We start from the raw sequence: 19,397 nt of genomic DNA, 5'->3' as shown, positions 1-19,397 counted from the left end.
GTTTCTTTCACATCTTTGGGGGGGGGGGGGTCAGTGACCACTGGAGGAGTAAAGGGGTGGGGTCGTGCCTTAATTCCTCCTCATTTGGTCATTTAGGGTACCTTTTTGTGATTTAGTCGTGACTGAAACTGGTCTAGAACAAAACATCTAGGTTTTAGCCCTGGACGTTTTTGCCTTGTCCATTATGGAAGAAAAATGTCCAAGTTTTGGGAACGCCCAAATGACGCTCCCAACACGCCCCCTTGCGATTTGGATGCACTGCATACGAACTACACAGCAAAATGTTTTCAAAATAGTGACTTGGGCATTTTGGCAAAAAAAAAAAAAGGTCTATCTGCTGCTTTGTGCTGCTTTTTGGATGTTTTTCTGTTTCAAAAATGAGCCCCATAATGAACATGGAGGTTCCAGAAATGGTATCTGTTATGGGAGTGCGAGGTTTGCATGCATAATATATACAACTGAGGAAGGGGAAACAGGAGGAACAGAGAGAATGCTGGGAAGAGGGAGAAGGGAGGAGAGAGGCAGACTGCTACGGATGCAAAGGGGAGGAGAGAAAGGGTGTCACGGTTGAGTGGTGAGAAGCCAGTGCTAGAGCCACTGCAAATATTTTTCCGGTGTCTACTAGTCATTTGCATAAATTTAGTATGCAAACATATGCAAATTTATGAAAAAAATATTGCCATAGGATACCAGGATCTGTCATAACTAAAACGTGCAATCTTGACATAAAAATAGTTACATTTAAGCCACTTATAGCCTGCTAATACCATATCAAATAGTTCACAGCGGGTTACAGCAAGACAATAGGACACAATTCACCTAGGATGTTACAGTTTGGTAAGGAAAAAAGATCAAACTCATTCTTAAAATTTCCAGGTATGTATAATTATTTGTTAATCATATATCCATTAAACGGTAACATTTTAAGATTCTTTTTAAGTAGGCTATAACTGGGTAAAAATCTGAAACTTGATGGTAAGAATTCCCAGAATTTAGCACCCTGATATGCAAATAAACCTTGTATATTTTAACAATTGCTTTGTTTATAGCAGCGTGCTGGATTCCTGCTTTGACTTTACAGACAATCCTGATTTTTTTTTTAATCATCATCCAAAAATGCAGCTTTTTGTCCTTTTTGAGAGTACAGAAGTTTAGGGATGTGTATCGTTTCATTGTTCGTGCCTACGTCATTTGTGATGTTTCTATTAAAACCAACGGGAGAAGCAATGAGAATGCTATTTGTGGTTTTTCATCCAAGTTTTAGCAAACTTGCAGGCATTGAAGGTCCAGGGCTTTTTTTGAGGGGGTACTTGGGGGTACTGAGTACCGGCACCTTTTCCATTGTCTGCTAAAATTGACCCATGGTCCCCAAGTTTTAATGAAAGAGCTCAGGCTCTACACAACAATTCTGCCTTATTGTAGATTCTGTGACTGGTTGCAGGGGACCTGGCTATTGTGGGGTGGGTTCCTCAGTGATTACCCCACCTCTGAAGGGTGGCCTGGCATTTGAGTACCGGCACCTTTTCCATTGTCTGCTAAAATTGACCCATGGTCCCCAAGTTTTAATGAAAGAGCTCAGGCTCTACACAACAATTCTGCCTTGCCATAGATTCTGTGACTGGTTGCAGGGGACCTGGCTATTGTGGGGTGGGTTCCTCAGTGATTACCCCACCTCTGAAGGGTGGCCTGGCATTTGAGTACCGGCACCTTTTCCATTGTCTGCTAAAATTGACCCATGGTCCCCAAGTTTTAATGAAAGAGCTCAGGCTCTACACAACAATTCTGCCTTGTCGTAGATTCTGTGACTGGTTGCAGGGGACCTGGCTATTGTGGGGTGGGTTCCTCAGTGATTACCCCACCTCTGAAGGGTGGCCTGGCATTTGAGTACCGGCACCTTTTCCATTGTCTGCTAAAATTGACCCATGGTCCCCAAGTTTTAATGAAAGAGCTCAGGCTCTACACAACAATTCTGCCTTGTCGTAGATTCTGTGACTGGTTGCAGGGGACCTGGCTATTGTGGGGTGGGTTCCTCAGTGATTACCCCACCTCTGAAGGGTGGCCTGGCATTTGAGTACCGGCACCTTTTCCATTGTCTGCTAAAATTGACCCATGGTCCCCAAGTTTTAATGAAAGAGCTCAGGCTCTACACAACAATTCTGCCTTGCCATAGATTCTGTGACTGGTTGCAGGGGACCTGGCTATTGTGGGGTGGGTTCCTCAGTGATTACCCCACCTCTGAAGGGTGGCCTGGCATTTGAGTACCGGCACCTTTTCCATTGTCTGCTAAAATTGACCCATGGTCCCCAAGTTTTAATGAAAGAGCTCAGGCTCTACACAACAATTCTGCCTTGTCGTTTATTCTGTGACTGGTTGCAGGGGACCTGGCTATTGTGGGGTGGGTTCCTCAGTGATTACCCCACCTCTGAAAGGTGGCCTGGCACCTTTGAGTACCGGCACCTTTTTTGCTAGGAAAAACGCACTGTGAAGGTCCCTCCCTAAAGATCAATTTGGTCAGCGAGTGATGGGCAAAGCAAACAGCAGAGACAGCATGGAAGAAGCCAATGTCAACTACCTACAGGACAAAGAAACACCAGCAGAGGCAACAACTTCTCAAAGCACCAAGAGTTTCAGGGTGGCAGCAGCAGAGAGAGAAGCATACCAGGCATGGAAGAAAAAAAAAATATGGACATTTTTGGAAAACTATATTTGGTCATTAGTTTTCAGCAGATGGGAATCTCCCCCACCCCAAAAAAAAAATATATGAAATGGTGCTGTCTGATCATTCCTCTTGCCACTCACATGGGAATTCAGGGAAACCGAGGAGAGGAAGGTTTATCTTAATGAAAACTAACTGTTCTACCAATTCTGGTGCCAGCTGGGAATGGTGTGGACTCACGATGTCCCCTGCCATTGAGAAAACCTGTTTACTAGGTACACTGGTTGGCGGGCAGGAAAGAAAATGCTGTGCAACCTTGGCAAGGTCTGGCCAGACTGCAGCCTTGTGTGCCCAGTACGCCAAGGGGTCTGTGGACATAACCTCGATGGGCTCTGCAAGGTACCGTTTGACTGAAGTTTCTGCAGGGGTCTCCTCTAGGGGGTGCTGATGAACGCCTCTGCTGCCCACAGCTGAAGCTATGGCTTGTGTCAGGAAAGCCCGGCCTGCAGCATCAAGGTGGGAAAAATGGTGAAAGGAGGGGGAATAGGTTGTAGCTGACGAAGTGCTGCTGAGGCTCCCAATGCTGCAAGGGGAGCCCACTCTCTCACCCACACTACCTCTCTGCCTCTTCAGTTCACATTCCTGTACCCTAGCCACCAGCTTCTCTTTCCAGTAACAGAGAGTGTTGGATTGTAAGGCGATACTTCCTTTTACCCGTGGGTCACATATGGTGGCCAACATGCAACAATCTAGATGGGTGAGGGGTTTGAGACGATTTTGAAGTTGCAGCTGCAAGCACTTGACTAGCACCAATACCTCCTCTGCTATTCCTTGCTCCTGGTAGAAGCCCTCCAATTTCTGCTCCAGGAGGTTGACTATAGGAATGACCTCGCCCAGGGTGGCTGTGCTCAAGCTGATGGCATCCGTGGCATCCTTGAATGGTTTCAGAACGTATGCCACCTGTGTCACGTACAACCAGTCCCGATATCCAAGGGGATGATCCAACCCTATCTCTGCCTCCAGAGACAACTCACGAAGAGGCGTTTGCTGCTCTACTAATCTCTGCAGCATTAAGTAGGTAGAATTCCACCTGGTGTCCACATCCTGAACAAGGTTGTTGAGAGGTGCCCCAACTAATGCTTGCTTCTGCCGTAGCTGCTGGCAACCTTTTATGCTTTGATTAAAATGCCTGGCTATTTTCCTGCACCTTTCTATCAGGTCATTCAGGACAATACTGTCACCATCCTTGCCCCCCAGTCCAAGAGCATCCTTTACAACCAAGTGCAGCAGGTGTGCAAAGCACTGGATTCCCTTGTAGCCTCCATCACCCACCGCCCTAATCATGTTGCTGCTATTCCCTATAATGAAAAACCCCTTTTTGATGTCTTTGTCAACTAGCCAGCTCTCCATCATCCCTCTTATAGCCTCCAAAATATATGCCGAGGTATGGCTCTGGTCCATTACCTGAGTATGCAGCAAAGCCCACCTGTACCCTGCTGGTGTGCCCCCACTAGAGCTGATACCCACCCCTGCCTCATCCATTTGCCACCAGTGTGCTGTTAGGGACAAGTAGGCATGCGTAGCATTCTGGCTGATGCTGATATCAGTGGTAAAATGTACAATACTCCCCTCTGCTTTGGCCAACTGTGCTTGCATCTGAGCATAGCACTGTGCATACAGGGTGGGTATAACGTGTCTGATGAACGTAATCTGGTTTGGGACTGTGTAACTGGGCGCTAACAGGTGGAGCAGTCGCTTGAAACCCACATTCTCAACCAACTGCAGGGGCTGGTCATCCAGAGCAATCATTTCCCCGATGTACCTGGTGATCACCTTGGATGGTGTCTGCTTCTTGCCTTGGGACAGTTCTGTGGGATACCACCCCATCTGCTCCATAGTGGCTTGCCACTGTGGTGGGGTTTGCTCACCCATGTCGTCACTGGGAAAAGATGCTAAGGGGTCAGATTGGGAGATAGACTTTCTCTTTTCTTTGCCTTTGCTGCTACTGTTACTTGTAGTGGGGGAAGGATTTCCCAGAGAGCCAGCCTCTCCTGCAAGCAACACTTCCAGATGTTGCTTTTTCAAATGGTATTGCATTGCAGTGTTGGAAAGATGCCCCACTATCTTCCCTCGGCTGATAGTCTTCCAGCAGTGTAGGCACTCAGCAAACCGTTGATCCTTCATGGCCCGGAAGTGCCTCCAGACCAGCGATTTCTTTCTCGAGCCCCTCCGTGGATCCCTGGACGCTGCTGGGGAATCCTTTGGCATAGCTGGGGTTTGATAAGTTAATAAGTAAGAAACCAAAGCATTTCAAAGAGCCTTTAAAATCAAAGGGTTAAACCAAATGGGTGGGAATAAACAGTGACATACTTTTTTGAAACAGCATTTGTGTAACTTTAAAATGTCTTTTAGAACTAAAGTGAAAGCAAGAGAATGAATAATATTAATTCTCCATAGGCAGTAGGACAAATATGCCATTCAGAAGGGTGACATCATGGGACAGCGCAGAAACGGACTACTTCTTTCAGAGCCCAGAAAACGTTATTTATTTTTTTCCAGAAATACATGGGAGTTCCTGCCTTCTTTTCTGCTCTGACTTTTCAGTCTTATATCAAAGCCTTGCAGACAACTCCCCTGAGATAGAGGGCAGGTTTGTGTGTCTGATTCATCCAGTTTGGTCAGAGACAAGCAGGATGACTTTAGTTTGGTGAAATTAGGTGCCAAGGGTGGTGTAATTCCAGAGCCTGCAGAAGTTACTCCTAAATGGAACAATGTTATCCAAGTTTAATATCGGAGATCAGCTGTCACCATTGGTTAGAAGGGCAAAATGATGAGCTGGTCTAGAACTAATTTGAGGTCCCATGGGTTTGCTGGTTTTGGCAACTGGCAGGTCTGTCATGAATCTGGACTCAAAGGGATGGAGAACCTTTTGGTTTGTTTTCTACTGGCTGGTGATAAATCCAAGTGTCATCACAGCCTACTTTCGCAAAAGGCTTACTGAGGTCAGAAGCTGAAAGATGAAACAGGTAATGCAGGAGCTTTGCATGAGAACATATGCTTGAAACAGCATACTGCAGGCCTCTTCTCTCTGAACCCATAAGATTTCCAGGTTAATTCTTCCCTGGCAGATAGTAAGACATCTTTGATACACTGAGGGAGTTGTAATGGCTGTATTGGGTGGTCTACTCACAAGTCCTGTAAGACAACACAATCTTGTATGCTGCCATCTTAAATATCCAACATGGTACTTCAGTGTATCAATGCACCCAACAGTGATCAGGCTCCGCTTCTCTACTGATGTCATAGAAAAGCTACATTTTTAGGCAATTTGACATGAATAATTCCATAAATCTACTGCCAATACTTAAATATCCAACAGCGATCAAACTCCACCTTCAATAATTTATTTGTTATATTTGTACCTCACATTTTCCCACCTATTTGCAGGCTCAATGTGGCTTACACAGTACCGTAAAGGCATTTGCCAATTCAGTTGATAACAAATACAAGGTTATATTGTGGTCAAATAAGGTAGGTGTGAATCAGGCGTCATGAGGGCCAAGGGAATGAAGATTGTAAATTGTCCAGTACGATCACTGGTTATGCTGTGTTGCTGGGACTGAGGGATTTACGTTGGATCGGTGGGATAGGCTTTTTTGAAGAGGTGGGTTTTTAGTGATTTCCTGAAGTTTAGCTGGCCATGGATTGTTTTCACAGCTTTTGGGAGTCCATTCCAAAGTTGTGCGCTTATGTAGGAGAAGCTGGATGCGTAAGTTGTTTTGTATTTAAGTCCTTTGCAATTTGGGTAATGTAGGTTTAGGTATGATCGTGATGATCCGATTCTGTTTCTGGTTGGTAGATCTATGAGGTCTGTCATGTATCCTGGGACTACGCCGTAGATAATTTTGTGGACCAAAGTGCAGATTTTGAAGATGATCCGTTCTTTGATTGGGAGCCAGTGCAGTTTTTCTCGAAGGGGTTTAGCACTTTCGAGTCGTGTTTTACCATATATCAGTCTGGCTGCTGTGTTTTGGGCGGTCTGGAGTTTTTTTTGTGAGTTGTTCTTTACATCCCACATAGATTCCGTTGCAGTAATCTGCATGGCTTAGGACCATTGATTGTATTAGGTTTCGAAAAGTTTCCCTAGGGAAGAAAGGTTTTATTCGTTTTAGTTTCCACATTGAATAGAACATTTTCTTTATTACGGTGTTTACTTGGCTCTCGAGAGTAAGGTTGCAGTCGATTGTGACGCCGAGTATTTTTAGGCTGTCTGAAGTAGGGAGGGTGTGTCCTGGGGTGTTTATGGTTGTGGGTTTGTACTTGTTATGTTGAGATGAGAGGATGAGGCAGTGTGTATTTTGAGTGTTCAGTTTCAATTGGAATGAGTTTGCCCACGAGTCCATGATGTTCAGGCCATCATTGATTTCACTGGTTATTTCTGTCAAGCCATGTCTGAAGGGAATGTAGATTGTAACATTATCTGCATAGATGAACGAGTTGAGGCCTCAATTAGATAAGGACTTTGCCAGTGGGATCATCATCATGTTGAAGAGTATTGGTGATAATGGTGATCCTTGAGGTACTCCACAGGCTGCTTTCCACCGTGGTGATTTGTCTGAATTTGATTTTACTTGGTATGTTCTGGTGGTTAGAAAGCCCTTGATCCAATTAAGTACATTTCCATCAATCCCAAAGTAGCCAAGGAGTCTTAGTAGTGTACTGTGGTTTACCATGTCGAATGCGCTCGACATGTCGAATTGGAGGAGAAGTATGCTTTTACCTGTGGCTATTTCCTGCTTGAATTTGGCCAGGAGAGTAACAGTTTCAGTACTATGGTGGGAGCAGAATCCTGATTGTGAGTCGTGCAATATTGAGAACTTGTCCATGTATTCCGTAAGCTGTTTGGTCACCAAGCTCTCTCTAATGTCACTCAAAAAAGTAAAATAAAATTTATTAAGCAGTTTAACATAAACAGTTCCAGATCTGATGTTCACTCTAATCAAAACAATGTCTGAAAAATATGACGTTAACACGCCTTCATAAGCCAATTAAAAAATGTCATTGCCAAAATGATGTTTATAATATCTGCAAAAAGTCATTGCCAGAGAAATGTGTTTGTCGTTGCCTATCTTAACTGTTACAAAAGACTCTACAAATGTCCACCTAGATCCCTGAGAAACATATAACTTAGAAAAACGTAATGACTGATCACAAAATGCTGTTCCACTCAATGTTTTACTTTAGTCCTTGAGGAGCTTGTGAATGAGATTCGAAAATGCAAAATTGTTCTCATTTTGCTAATTGAGTAGAAAATCTCCCCAAATTGAAACTGGCACTTGATCAATAATAAAGCACATAAGATCTGAAAAAAGAACAACTGGTCTGTTGACAGTGAAGAAGCAACAGAGTTGACAATGTACTAGTATTCAGCTGACTTCTGTGCTCAATAAGACAGACCTTCATAGGTCTTGTAATACGTCCCACATACATCTTCTGGCAGGGATATCGTATTATGTAGGTAACAAAGAGGAAGTACAAGTGGCTGAAACCCATATTTTGTATTGTTTTCTTGGCTACCAGGTTGAACCAGCAGTCACATTCTTCACTCAAAGAACAAAAACTACAACTCCCACATGACCAATGGCCTGTAGTTTCTCAATGGATGTCTTCTATAGCAGGTAACATGGAATGCACCAATCTGGTCCTCAAATTGGTGCCTCTAGTAAAAACTACACAGGGAAAAGATGCAAAATCAGGATGAATAGTCAAGATTTGCAAGTGCTGGCAAATCTGAGCTATTTCGAGAGCCAAATTAGAATAGCCTATGGTGCATACAAATATATCTATGTTATCCTGTCTTCTATCTTCCAACAACAATGTTTTCTGTGCATAACAAGCTCATAAATATGCCTATCATATGATCTTATAGGGATACCCCCTACTCCTTGAACACTGGACAAGTGATTGGATTGCACCCGATAATGAAAATCATTGTCAGTACAGCATATTCATCTAAACCTCAAACTGGCCAACTGGTAACGCAATCTGCAAAGATTTAGGATGGTGGCTATCATATTGTAAGAAAGAGTTACACTCCACAAGTTTTTTGTAGATCATTGTTGCTAACATACAACCCTTTTTATATATCTAAGTGTCGAAAAAGAAATTTTCTGATCATCACCGGTCATTTAAACATTCAGCCATTTTTTAATTGGCTTACAAAAACGTTTTAACATCATTTTTTCAGATATATTACTTTGATTAGAGTTGATATCTGATTTGGAACTGTCTATGTTAAACTGCTTAATAAAGTTTACTTTATTTTTTCAGTGACATCACTGAAGGTGGAGCTTCATCTCTGTTGGGAGTGTTGGGATGCTGATGCGCCATGTTGGATATTGACATTGGATTTATGGAATTGTTCATGTCAAATTGCGTACAGAAGTTTACCTTTTCAGTGACGTTATTAGAGAGGTAGAGCTCATCGCCTCCAACGCTGATGTACCACGTTGGATATTTAAGACGACAACATTACTTATGACATGAACATTTGATGTACATGAATTTGTAACACTGTGGTGGAATGTCCCCCAGAGCAATAAATGCCAAACAGCGTGGAGCCAGTTATGGGGACTGCTCAATGCTATATCTAAGACACTCAGGTACGATGTTATCAATCTGGGCAACCGTTAAGATGTGCTATTTTACTGTTAAACCCATTTATTAGTAACTAGGTCTCACTGCATAAAATGGGACCTGTGCTAAACTAGCATGTTAGTGGTAAAATAACGTATTTATTTATTGCATTTGTATCCCACATTTTCCCACCTCTTTGCAGGCTCAATGTGGCTTACAATACATCATGGATAGTGAAAATATATAAGAGAATAGACATTTAGTATTACAGAAGTATCTTGGATAACATGATAATGATAACGCATGATAGTAGTATAATAAGCAAATTTTATAAGACAATTCTGGATATATGTGGTAGAGATCACATTTGTTGATCTTTGTGGTATAGCTTGTTAAAGAGATGGGTCTGGGTCTTCAGTAGTTTGCGGAAGTAAGTTAGTTCATAGATTGTTTTTAAGTTGCTCGGCAGTGCGTTCCAGAATTGTGTGCTCAAGTAGGAGAAGGTTGACGCATGCATTAGTTTGTACTTTAGACCTTTGCAGTTGGGGAAGTGAAGATTAAGGAATGTGCGGGATGATTTTTTTAGCATTCCTGGGTGGTAAGTCTATCAGGTCTGACATGTAGGCTGGGGCATCTCCGTGAATGATTTTGTGAACTAGAGTACATATTTTGAACGTGATGCGTTCTTTAAGAGGGAGCCAGTGTAGCTTTTCCCTTAGGGGTTTAGCACTTTCATATTTTGTTTTACCGAATATGAGTCTGGCTGCAGTGTTCTGGGCTGTCTGAAGTTTCTTGATTATTTGCTCTTTGCAGCCAGCGTAGAGTGCGTTGCAATAGTCTAAATGACTGAGTACCATTGATTGTACCAGGTCACGGAAGACGGTCCTTGGGAAGAAAGGTCTTACTCTTTTTAGTTTCCACATTGAGTGGAACATCTTAGTTGTGTTTTTCACGTGATTCTCAAGTATCTTAATGGTAGCCCATGTTAATAACTATGCCCCTCAAACTGCATCAGATAAGCACTTTGTCATATTTGTGATGCTTTGATATAAGTTGTGCTCCAAAATTATAACAATTGTTTGGTTGAATTGTGAGTTTTAAGCAAGCGCAGATCTTAGGAGAGCACCTGTGACTAAAAAAATTTAATCTAGCCTTTATTAGCAGCTGCATAAATGGCTGTCTGGATGGTTTGAATATAGCATATGACAGTCTCTCCTTTTCACATAATACATTAATAGCATACACGATTGTGCTGTTTTACAAGACTTGTGAAATAGGATTAATTTTTGTCCTGTATTTTCAAGGGAAATGTCACATTTTTGTATAAGGTGTTCAACATTCAAGCTGCTGGGTAAGGCTTGGATATAACGCCATCCCCTGAACTACTACTACTACTACTTAACATTTCTAGAGGGCTACTAGGGTTACGCAGCGCTGTACAAAATAAACAAAAAAGGACGGTCCCTGCTCAAAGGAGCTTACAATCTAAAGAACGAAATGTCAAGTTGGGGCAGTCTAGATTTCTTGGGTAGAGGTGTACAGGTTAGGTGCCGAAGGCGACCTTGAAGAGGTGGGCTTTAAGCAGACTAGCATTATGAGTATTTGCTCCAGTTGATCTGTAGCCTCAAGCCAAAGATTCTGAAGCAGAGGAAACCAAAGCTGTTGGGACCAGGTCAATGAGATAGGACCATGCCACTATGATGCTCATCTCTGTTTGTATAATATCTTGGCTATCAATGGGATGGGAGGAACCTTTGACTCTCAGTTGATGTTACATGCATCTGATGCCAGCCACTTCTGGCTTGGCCTTCTTGAGAAAGAACAAGGTACAGTGGCAAAGATGTCTATCGCTGGTATGCTCTAATAGGAAAAAAAAAGTCCCAGGCAATCTAATTGTCATGCACCCATTCGTGCAGCTTTAGGAGAAAAACCAAGTTTGTTTGCCGCTATGTTGACTCTCCCAGGGGCATAAATTGGCTTTGAGAAAATATTGTGCTGTATTCTAATTCCAAATTCTCACTGTCTTCCTACACGGGAGAAGAAACCAGCGCTTCCCTTCTTGTTTATGTAGTACAACTACCTGATTCTCAATCTGAATCAGAATGGATGAGTCTTCTACATCCGCAATTATTACCGATGCAGACAACTTTGCTGAAGAAAGTAGTCTATGAGTGAATAAAATGTCCTCACTGTGTAAATCTTGTGGTGTCTCTGTCTCCTTGGGATTCTTCGTTCCTTCTTTGTTTCCTTGATGCACCAGACACCTCAGCACTACGCATGGAGGTGGGTGCTGAGGTCTGAACTGAGAGAATTTCATCTTTCAGGGACTCCCTTGACTGCATCAACACTTTGGCTGCCGTAGCTGTCTTGGAGGCAATCTGTTCCAAGGTGGAAAGAGACTTAACCTCCGGCTCAGCTTAGACTTTCAAATCCTTAAGTTTGGACCGAGGTGACGGACCATTCCTGAATATTTGCATAGAGTGGATGCTCCGACAGTGGTTATGATTAAAAAGAGATCCTTCATCCAAAAGCCATCTTTTATAGCTTCCCGTTATTTAGGAGGATGGCAACTGGAATATCTGGAACGTTTGGATGCAGAATCCTGCTTTCCCCCAGTGCCTGGGAGGCATTAGTGAAGCAGAGGTAGAAGAGCAAAATTCCTTTGTCTTTGGTGTCCTAAATTTTCATGCGCTCGGTGACAATTTTTTACAATATGGATAGTTCTTAATATTGTGCAAAGCCAAGGTAGTAATAATGTTTGGTGTGAGAATCAGCTGTCACCACCTTTCACTGGCTCAGGCAATGCTTGAACCATGCTGGCATGAAGAGACAGCAAGATCAAACTCCTTCATGGAATCAGTTACTATTGTATTCTCATTCCTTTGTCTTCCTGTTTTTTAAAATTCTTCTTGTGATCTTTTTTTTTTAATTCTTCACCCCTTGTGCAATGAGAGGAGAAAGCCATGGACACATTCAGATGGTAATGTGGATGAGAAAAGACTGAGGAATCAGAGTGGGAAAGGGATGAAGTGGGAACTTCTGCGCAAATCCAGAAAGATTCTAGCTCTTTCTGGGCTCTGAGAGAGCTGGTCTATCTTGGTGCTGTCAGAAGACATCACCCTCCTCTACAGCTGATTCATCCTGTGTGTCACAGAAGGCAAAAGTAGAGACTAAAAGACGATTCACCACTGTAGACGTGAGTCCAACAATCTTTATTATATCAATGATAATAAAGACTGTTGGACTCACGTCTCCAGTGGTGAATCGTCTTTTAGTCTCTACTTTTGCCTTCTGTGAGTCGTCATCATAGAGAACTTCTCCTGTTCTATATTTTGGATTTCATCCTGTGTGTCAACACAGAACCCTTGTTAGAGATAAGCAATTTTGGCTTTGGGAAAGTAAAAAGCTAAGGTAAGAGGCAGCCACACACAACAGATCTCTTTTAATCTCTGAGTCTTAGACTGCCTCAAAGCTCCTACACTACAAAGAAATGCCCAGGAAGAGTCTTGTAAATTATCTGAGCCTCAGGTTTAAAAAGACAAATTAGGACTGACAGGTTCAAACTATACGTATGAATGATCCTGGCTCCTTTCCCTTCCCACCCCCACCAAGGCTGGTTCAGTTAAAACAGTAAAAAATATATATATACAATTAAGCACAGTTCTGAAAACAAAAGTGAAGCAGCTCTGGAACAAAATCACAAAAACACTGCCATAGTTCTCGCATCATTTCAGATGGCAAATGGTACAAAATAACATAACATATATTGAAGATAACTGTATACATATAGACACATCTGTAAATAAAAAAAATCTCTAAAGTACTTAGTTATGATAACGGACCATCAGAAGTGAAGTTCTTTTGAGATAAAAAAATCTCCAAACTTTTTGGAAGTAGGTGACACACCTATATTGTCATCAATCTATAGAGCTGATCTCTTATCATAATTTTTTTTTAAGTCTTTTATCATTTTACTCCATTATTAAATTGTCATTCACTTTTCACTTGTTCTGTTATTCATTATTACTAAAGATTCAAGTACATATCTTTAATTTTTTGAAGTACTTGTCTTCAAATTTTCTTCCAAGGGGATATGTGCCGATTCGTGTTTTGTCTATGCTGATTCAAGACAACCCCTTAATTTGTACTGCGGTGAGTTATCATTCTCTACAGTAAAAGCAGTTAGCTTATCGGGGTTTAAAAAAGGTTTGGATAGCTTCCTAAAAGAAAAGTCCATGCGCCATTATTAAGATGGACTTGGGGAAAAATCCACTGCTTTTTTTCTAGGATAAGCAGCATAAAATGTATTGTACTGTTTTGGGATCTTGCCAGGTACTTGTAACCTGGATTGGCCACTGCTGGAAACAGGATACTGGGCTTGACTGATCTTCGATCTGTCCCAGTATGGCAATTCTTATGTTCTTATGATGATATAGGTGTGTCACCTACTACCAAAAAGTACATGAGATTTTTTTTTTTCTTTATCTCAAAGGAAGTTCACCTCTGATGGCCCGTTATCATAAATAAGTAATTTAGACATTTTGATTTGCAGATATGTTTATATGTGATCATATCGATTGATCTGCATTCCGTAGACTGATTTTATAAGGCCTTGTAGATACTTATGGTAGATAAATTCATGACATTTTAAAATGACAACACTCCCCCTACTACTTGCTGTTCTTACTACTTACTCGTTATGGGAATATCTCTTCTCTCAGGACGTGCTATGACATACGGCTCCTCTTCTGCTTCTTCTTTAATAATTACTGAAAACACAGACGAGATATCTGGGCGGATCATGCTGGTACTGGGGTTATTTTCCTTTCCAATAAAGACAGAATGATCATTGCAAAGTGCCTCATCCTCTTCTTTAATCCTCAAAAAAACCTCAGGATCAGCTGCCATAGAATCTGGCGTGTGTAGAAAAACACAAAGACAACAGCGTTTTTTTACTAATTAATCAACTGCTCTTAGGGGATAAGTTTATTAAGTCATTTTGCGCAAATGTGGCCACCAACGCACATTGGTGGTCTTCTATAAACTACCGACTGGTGTAAAAGTAGGCATCGTGACACGATGGTGTCTGCATTGCCAAGAGGCGCGTACAGGGGTAGAGTTTTAGCGGAGCATAGAATGCCCAAGTTTGCGCATAGATTATATTATAAGGCAGTGGTTCCCAAATCTGATCCTGGAGGCACCCCAGCCAGTCAGGTTTTCAGGATACCCACAATGAATATTCATATGAGATATTTGAATGCAGTGTAGTCCCTGTATGCAAGCCAATCTCATGAATATTCATTGTGGGTATCCTGAAAACCTGACTGGCTGGGGTGCCTCTAGGACCAACTCCCTTACATGGTTGGGAAATCCTGCCCAGCACATCTCAGGATGTGCTGGGCAGGGCACCACCATTTTGAAAGCGGTGCTGGATGAGGAGGAAGTGTGCTACTCCCTCCTCCAGGAACAAGGTACCGGGGGGGGGGGGGGGGGGGGGGAAGGGGGAGGGCTCCGCTAAGCCACCAGGGAAGCTTGGAGTTCGGATGGCAGCCCACATGCCACCAGGGTTTACTTTTTTGGTTGTTGGGGGGAGGTTACGGGATCTCCAGTCCCCCAGGCCCTTGTGTCGGGGAGTGGAGTTAAGAGGGGTTTGGAGGTCCATAAGACCCCGTGTCACTGTCCGGAGGGGGGGGGGGGGAGGCACTAGCCACCAGGGCCTGGACTGCTTTTGGGGGGGGGGGGGGTCTGCTAGTATGCCAATGCATGCTGGACAAGGCCCCCCATTTCTCCACAATGCTCTGTAAACCCTAATGCCAGCTCTCAGCTGGCGCAGGGTTTGCTACAGGAGCAGCGCCAATGTTTGCTGTGCTGTCCGCTGAGCATTGGGGAGGAATAGCTGATGCCCTGTTTAGAAAGCATTTGCATGCTCGCTGCATTCAGAGTTGACGAGCGTGTTGTTATACATGCTCACTGGCTCTGATCATCGGTCTGGAGCAAACACGGGCGCTAGTACGGTGCTACTGGTCTCTAGCACCTGCGTTTGCTTCTGATCATCGGGGCCCAGGTTTAGGAACCACTGTTATATGGTAATCTAGGTGCAGACATTTATACCTCTAAAGCAGGTAAAAATGTCTGTACCTTCACAGTAGATACGATTTCTGCCGCTTACACTGGGATTTTAAAAAAGGCACCTAGGCAACAAAGCTGGTGCCTACCTGCCCTCTTAAACCAGCTCCCTGTTATATAACTTACCCTCTTACAGAGCAAGTCTGTAAAAATGCACAAATATTTAGACGCCAATGTGCATATATGACTGGAATACTGGCATGTGCACGTGTGCACGTAAGTGTGTAAATGCTATTTTATATACTTGTAACCAAAAATGTGGTCTCAAGTTTTTTTCTATACAGAAACTCATTAAAACACAATCCAGCTATATATGTTTCCCATCAATTTATATAAGAAAATATATAGCTGGATTCTATATACATGTGCATGTGTGCACATAAATTGGTACCTAAATGTGATAGCGTGGTTTGAAGATGGGTATACACATGGGCAGAATCTGAGCAAAGCGCACAGAAGAATGATCATTTATGCATTTATGCATTTCTTTGCCAACCTAGGCGTGAACATTTTATATCAGATTTTCCTTTAAAGAAGCAGCTCCAAATAGGCGCCAAGACGAAGGCACACTGTTACAGAATTACTCCCTTTGGGGGGGTGAATTCTATACACAGCGCTAAAAAATAAAAATAAAACAAATTGGTGCTGAACAAAGCACTATTCTATGAGCGGCGTGGTTTATAGAATAGCGCTTAGGAACTGGAGTCATGCATAAATGTAGGTACCGTTTGCAGCAACAAAAACAGGGTGTAAATGTTCACACCTAAATTCACGCACGATGCCCCAATTATGTACCTAACTCAAAACCACGCCTACGCTTCGCCCAAAAGCGCCCACTGCCCTCCCATTTCCGCGCCACCTTTTTTGGGCCACGCGTAAAATTTAGATGCACATCCCACACCTACTTTGCACGCATAACTAAAAATTAAATCTAATTAGTGTCGATAATTGCTTGTTAAAAAGCCAATTACTAGCACTAATTGGCTCATTCACTTAAATTGCGTGTGGAAGTTGGGCACGCGTACCAATTTAAACGCGTAATTTTTGGCAACCTTTACAGAATTAGAGAGTTAATGTGGACATCAATAACATGGCAGCACATCTGACACTGACGTAAGGTCACTAGAAGGGATGTGTGCACCAATTAACCTGTTTTGAGAGCTCAGCCACAGCATGACTGATCTTGGCAAAGCCTTTTCCTCATAAAAAGGTACAAGTTATGCATAATTCCTCAATCCTTTAAAAGTTATTACAAAAAAAAATAATTATCTACAATGATGCAGGTTATAAACTAATACGGATGCCTCATTGTTTAAATATTAATAATTCCTACACAGAATTGGTTTGGCTGGCAACAGAAAACAAAGAGCTGAGAAAGAAGTATATCCTTTTAAGAAAGGAGGTAAACCCTATTGAGTTGGACAGTGGGTTGAACACCAGTGGAGAAGTGGCCTACTGGTTAGAGTACCCGTCTTGACACCCAAATCCCACCACTGCTTCTTGTGATCTTGGGCAAGTCACTTAGCCCTCATTGCCTCAGGTACAAAATTAGATTGTGTCCCTCCAGGGACAGAGAAATATCCAGTGTACCTGAATGCAACTCACCTTGAACTACTACTGAAAAAGGTGTGAGCAAATCCAAATTAAAAAAACAAAATCCTGCTTCTTCTACTGTGGCAAGTCACCTCACTCTTCACAGCTCCAGGTACAAATTTAGGGGCCTATATACTACAGTGTGGCAAAACTGTGCATTCTTGTGCTGTTTTACCAAAAGAAAAAAAATTCTCACAGGCTTTAGTAGTGTGCCTGCTGCTTTAGTCCATTCCAAAAGGTAATAAATAATACATTCAAATTTGAATGCCTGAACGGTATGATCAAAAGATGACATATCTGAATATGTAAGTGAAATATAATGTACTACTACTACTACTATTAAACATTTCTATAGCGCTACTAGACTTACGCAGCGCTGTACAAATGAACATGAAAAGACAGTCCCTGCTCAACAGAGCTTACAATCTAAATTGGACAGACGAACAGACAGCTAGGGGTGGGGAAATTGCAGTGGTAGGGGTGATAAGTGAGGGTGTTGAGTAAGAGAGTCATGGTTAGGAGTCAAAAGCAGTAGCAAAGAGGTGGGCTTTAAGCCTAGACTTGAAGACAGCCAGAGACTGAGCCTGACGTACTGGCTCAGGGAGTCTAAAATGTAAAATGTAACTAAAAAAGGTCAGTTTCTCACACAAATGAAACGGGCGCTAGCAAGGTTTTCCTCGGAGTGTGTATGTTTGAGAGAGAGTGTGTATGTGAGAGAAAGTGTGTGTGAGAGATGGAGTGTGTGTGTATGTGAGAGACAGAGTGTGTGTGAGACAGAGAGTGTGTGTGTGTGACAGAGAGAGAGTGTGATAGAGAGTGTGGCAGAGTGTATGTGAGAGACAGAGAGTGAGTGTGTGTGATAGAGTGTGTCTGTGACAGAGAGTGTGTGTGAGAGACAGAGAGAGAGTGTGTGTGTGTGTGTGTGTGTGAGAGAGACAGTGTGTGTTATAGAGAGAGAGTGTGTGTGTTATAGAGAGAGAGTGTGTATGTAGAGTGAGACACAGAGAGAGTGTGAGAGAGAGAAAGAGTGTGAGAGACAGAGTGTGTGTGAGACAGAGAGTGTGTGTGTGAGACAGAGAGTGTGTGTGTGTGACAGAGAGAGAGTGTGATAGAGTGTGGCAGAGTGTATGTGAGAGACAGAGAGTGTGTGTGATAGAGTGTGTCTGTGACAGAGAGTGTGTGTGAGAGACAGAGAGAGAGAGTGTGTGTGTGTGTGAGAGAGAGACAGTGTGTGTTATAGAGAGAGAGTGTGTATGTAGAGTGAGACACAGAGAGAGTGTGAGAGAGAGAAAGAGTGTGAGAGACAGAGTGTGTATGTTTTAGAGAAAGTGTGTGTGTTTGATAGAGAAAGTTTGTGTGAGAGAGAGGATGAGTGAGAGTGTATATGTGTGACACAGAGTGTGTGTGTGTGTGAGAGAGAGAGAGCCCCCTATTTTTCAGTTGATAGAGTCTGAGAAACTATATCAGAACATTACTGCAGCCTGTTGACATCTGTTCAATAGTCTTGTAAACCCTGCCAGCTGTATCGGGACGTCAGCAATGAGTTGTCTTGCGAGATCAGCGCTTGCCCAATGTATTTTGAGTGGCACAGTATTCAGAACGTCAACGGATAGTTGTGGCGTCAGTTGCTGCCTTGCAGCCATTCTCAGTTTGACTTATCGCTCATTATCACGTACGGGCTCTGAGTTCCATGACCCCCTCCCTTCCCTCCCCTCCAAGTTCCAGGCCCCTCTCCCTACCTCCCTCTCCTCCCCTCCGAGTTCTAGGCCCTCCTTCCCTGCGTGTTCCATGCCCCCCTCCCCTCCCCTGCGAGTTCCATGCCCCCTGTCTTCGGAGTTCCAGACCCCCACGCCTCCCTCCCTCTCTCTCAGTGGCAGCCCGACCTGCGTTGGCTGCCCTCTTCTCGCAGTCCTGCGCCTGCCCCTCGCCTTCTTGCATGCCGGTTGTAATTTAAAAGTTGTTACCTCATGGTCCGGCGGCAGCAGTGTAAGTCGAGCAAGCACGGCACTTCAGCCTGCTTCCCTTCTGTCTCAGCTGTACCTCTGGTCCCGCCCTCATTTCCTGTTTCCAGAAGGGCGGGACCAGAGCCACAGCTGAGACAGAAGGGAAGGCAGGCTGAAGCACCGTGCCTGCTCCACTTATACTGCTGCCGGCGTACACCGAGGTAAGAACTTTAAAATTACAGCCGGCACGCAGGAACTTGAGGGGCAGGCGCAGGACTGCGAGAGGAGGGCGGCCAACGCAGGTCGGGCTGCCACTGAGAGGGAGGGAGAGAGGCGCGGGGGTCTGGAACTCCGAAGACAGGGGCATGGAACTCGGAGGGGAGGGGAGGGGAGGGGAGGGGAGGGAGGTGGGCCTGGAACTCGAAGAAGAGGGGGGGGGCCTG

General features: G+C 43.5%; 1 protein-coding gene across 1 annotated transcript in view; it reads right to left on the bottom strand.

Annotated features, from left to right (window-relative positions):
* Positions 1 to 2,779: 2,779 nt before the first annotated feature.
* The window catches only part of LOC115466020 (zinc finger BED domain-containing protein 4-like), a 65,737-nt gene continuing 49,119 nt past the window's right edge, over positions 2,780 to 19,397 (bottom strand). Inside the window, exons 3-4 of the mRNA XM_030197010.1 lie at positions 13,987 to 14,205; positions 2,780 to 4,926 (exon numbers count right to left, since the gene is read on the bottom strand). Coding sequence (XP_030052870.1) covers positions 2,780 to 4,926; positions 13,987 to 14,205 — 2,366 coding nt within the window. The remainder of the gene's footprint in view (positions 4,927 to 13,986; positions 14,206 to 19,397) is intronic.

This window comes from Microcaecilia unicolor, chromosome 1 (genome assembly GCF_901765095.1).
Source record: "Microcaecilia unicolor chromosome 1, aMicUni1.1, whole genome shotgun sequence".
NCBI classification, from domain to species: Eukaryota; Metazoa; Chordata; class Amphibia; order Gymnophiona; family Siphonopidae; genus Microcaecilia; species Microcaecilia unicolor.
The sequence above is the reverse complement of the archived record's forward strand: the minus strand, read 5'-3'. Positions and strand labels throughout refer to the sequence as shown.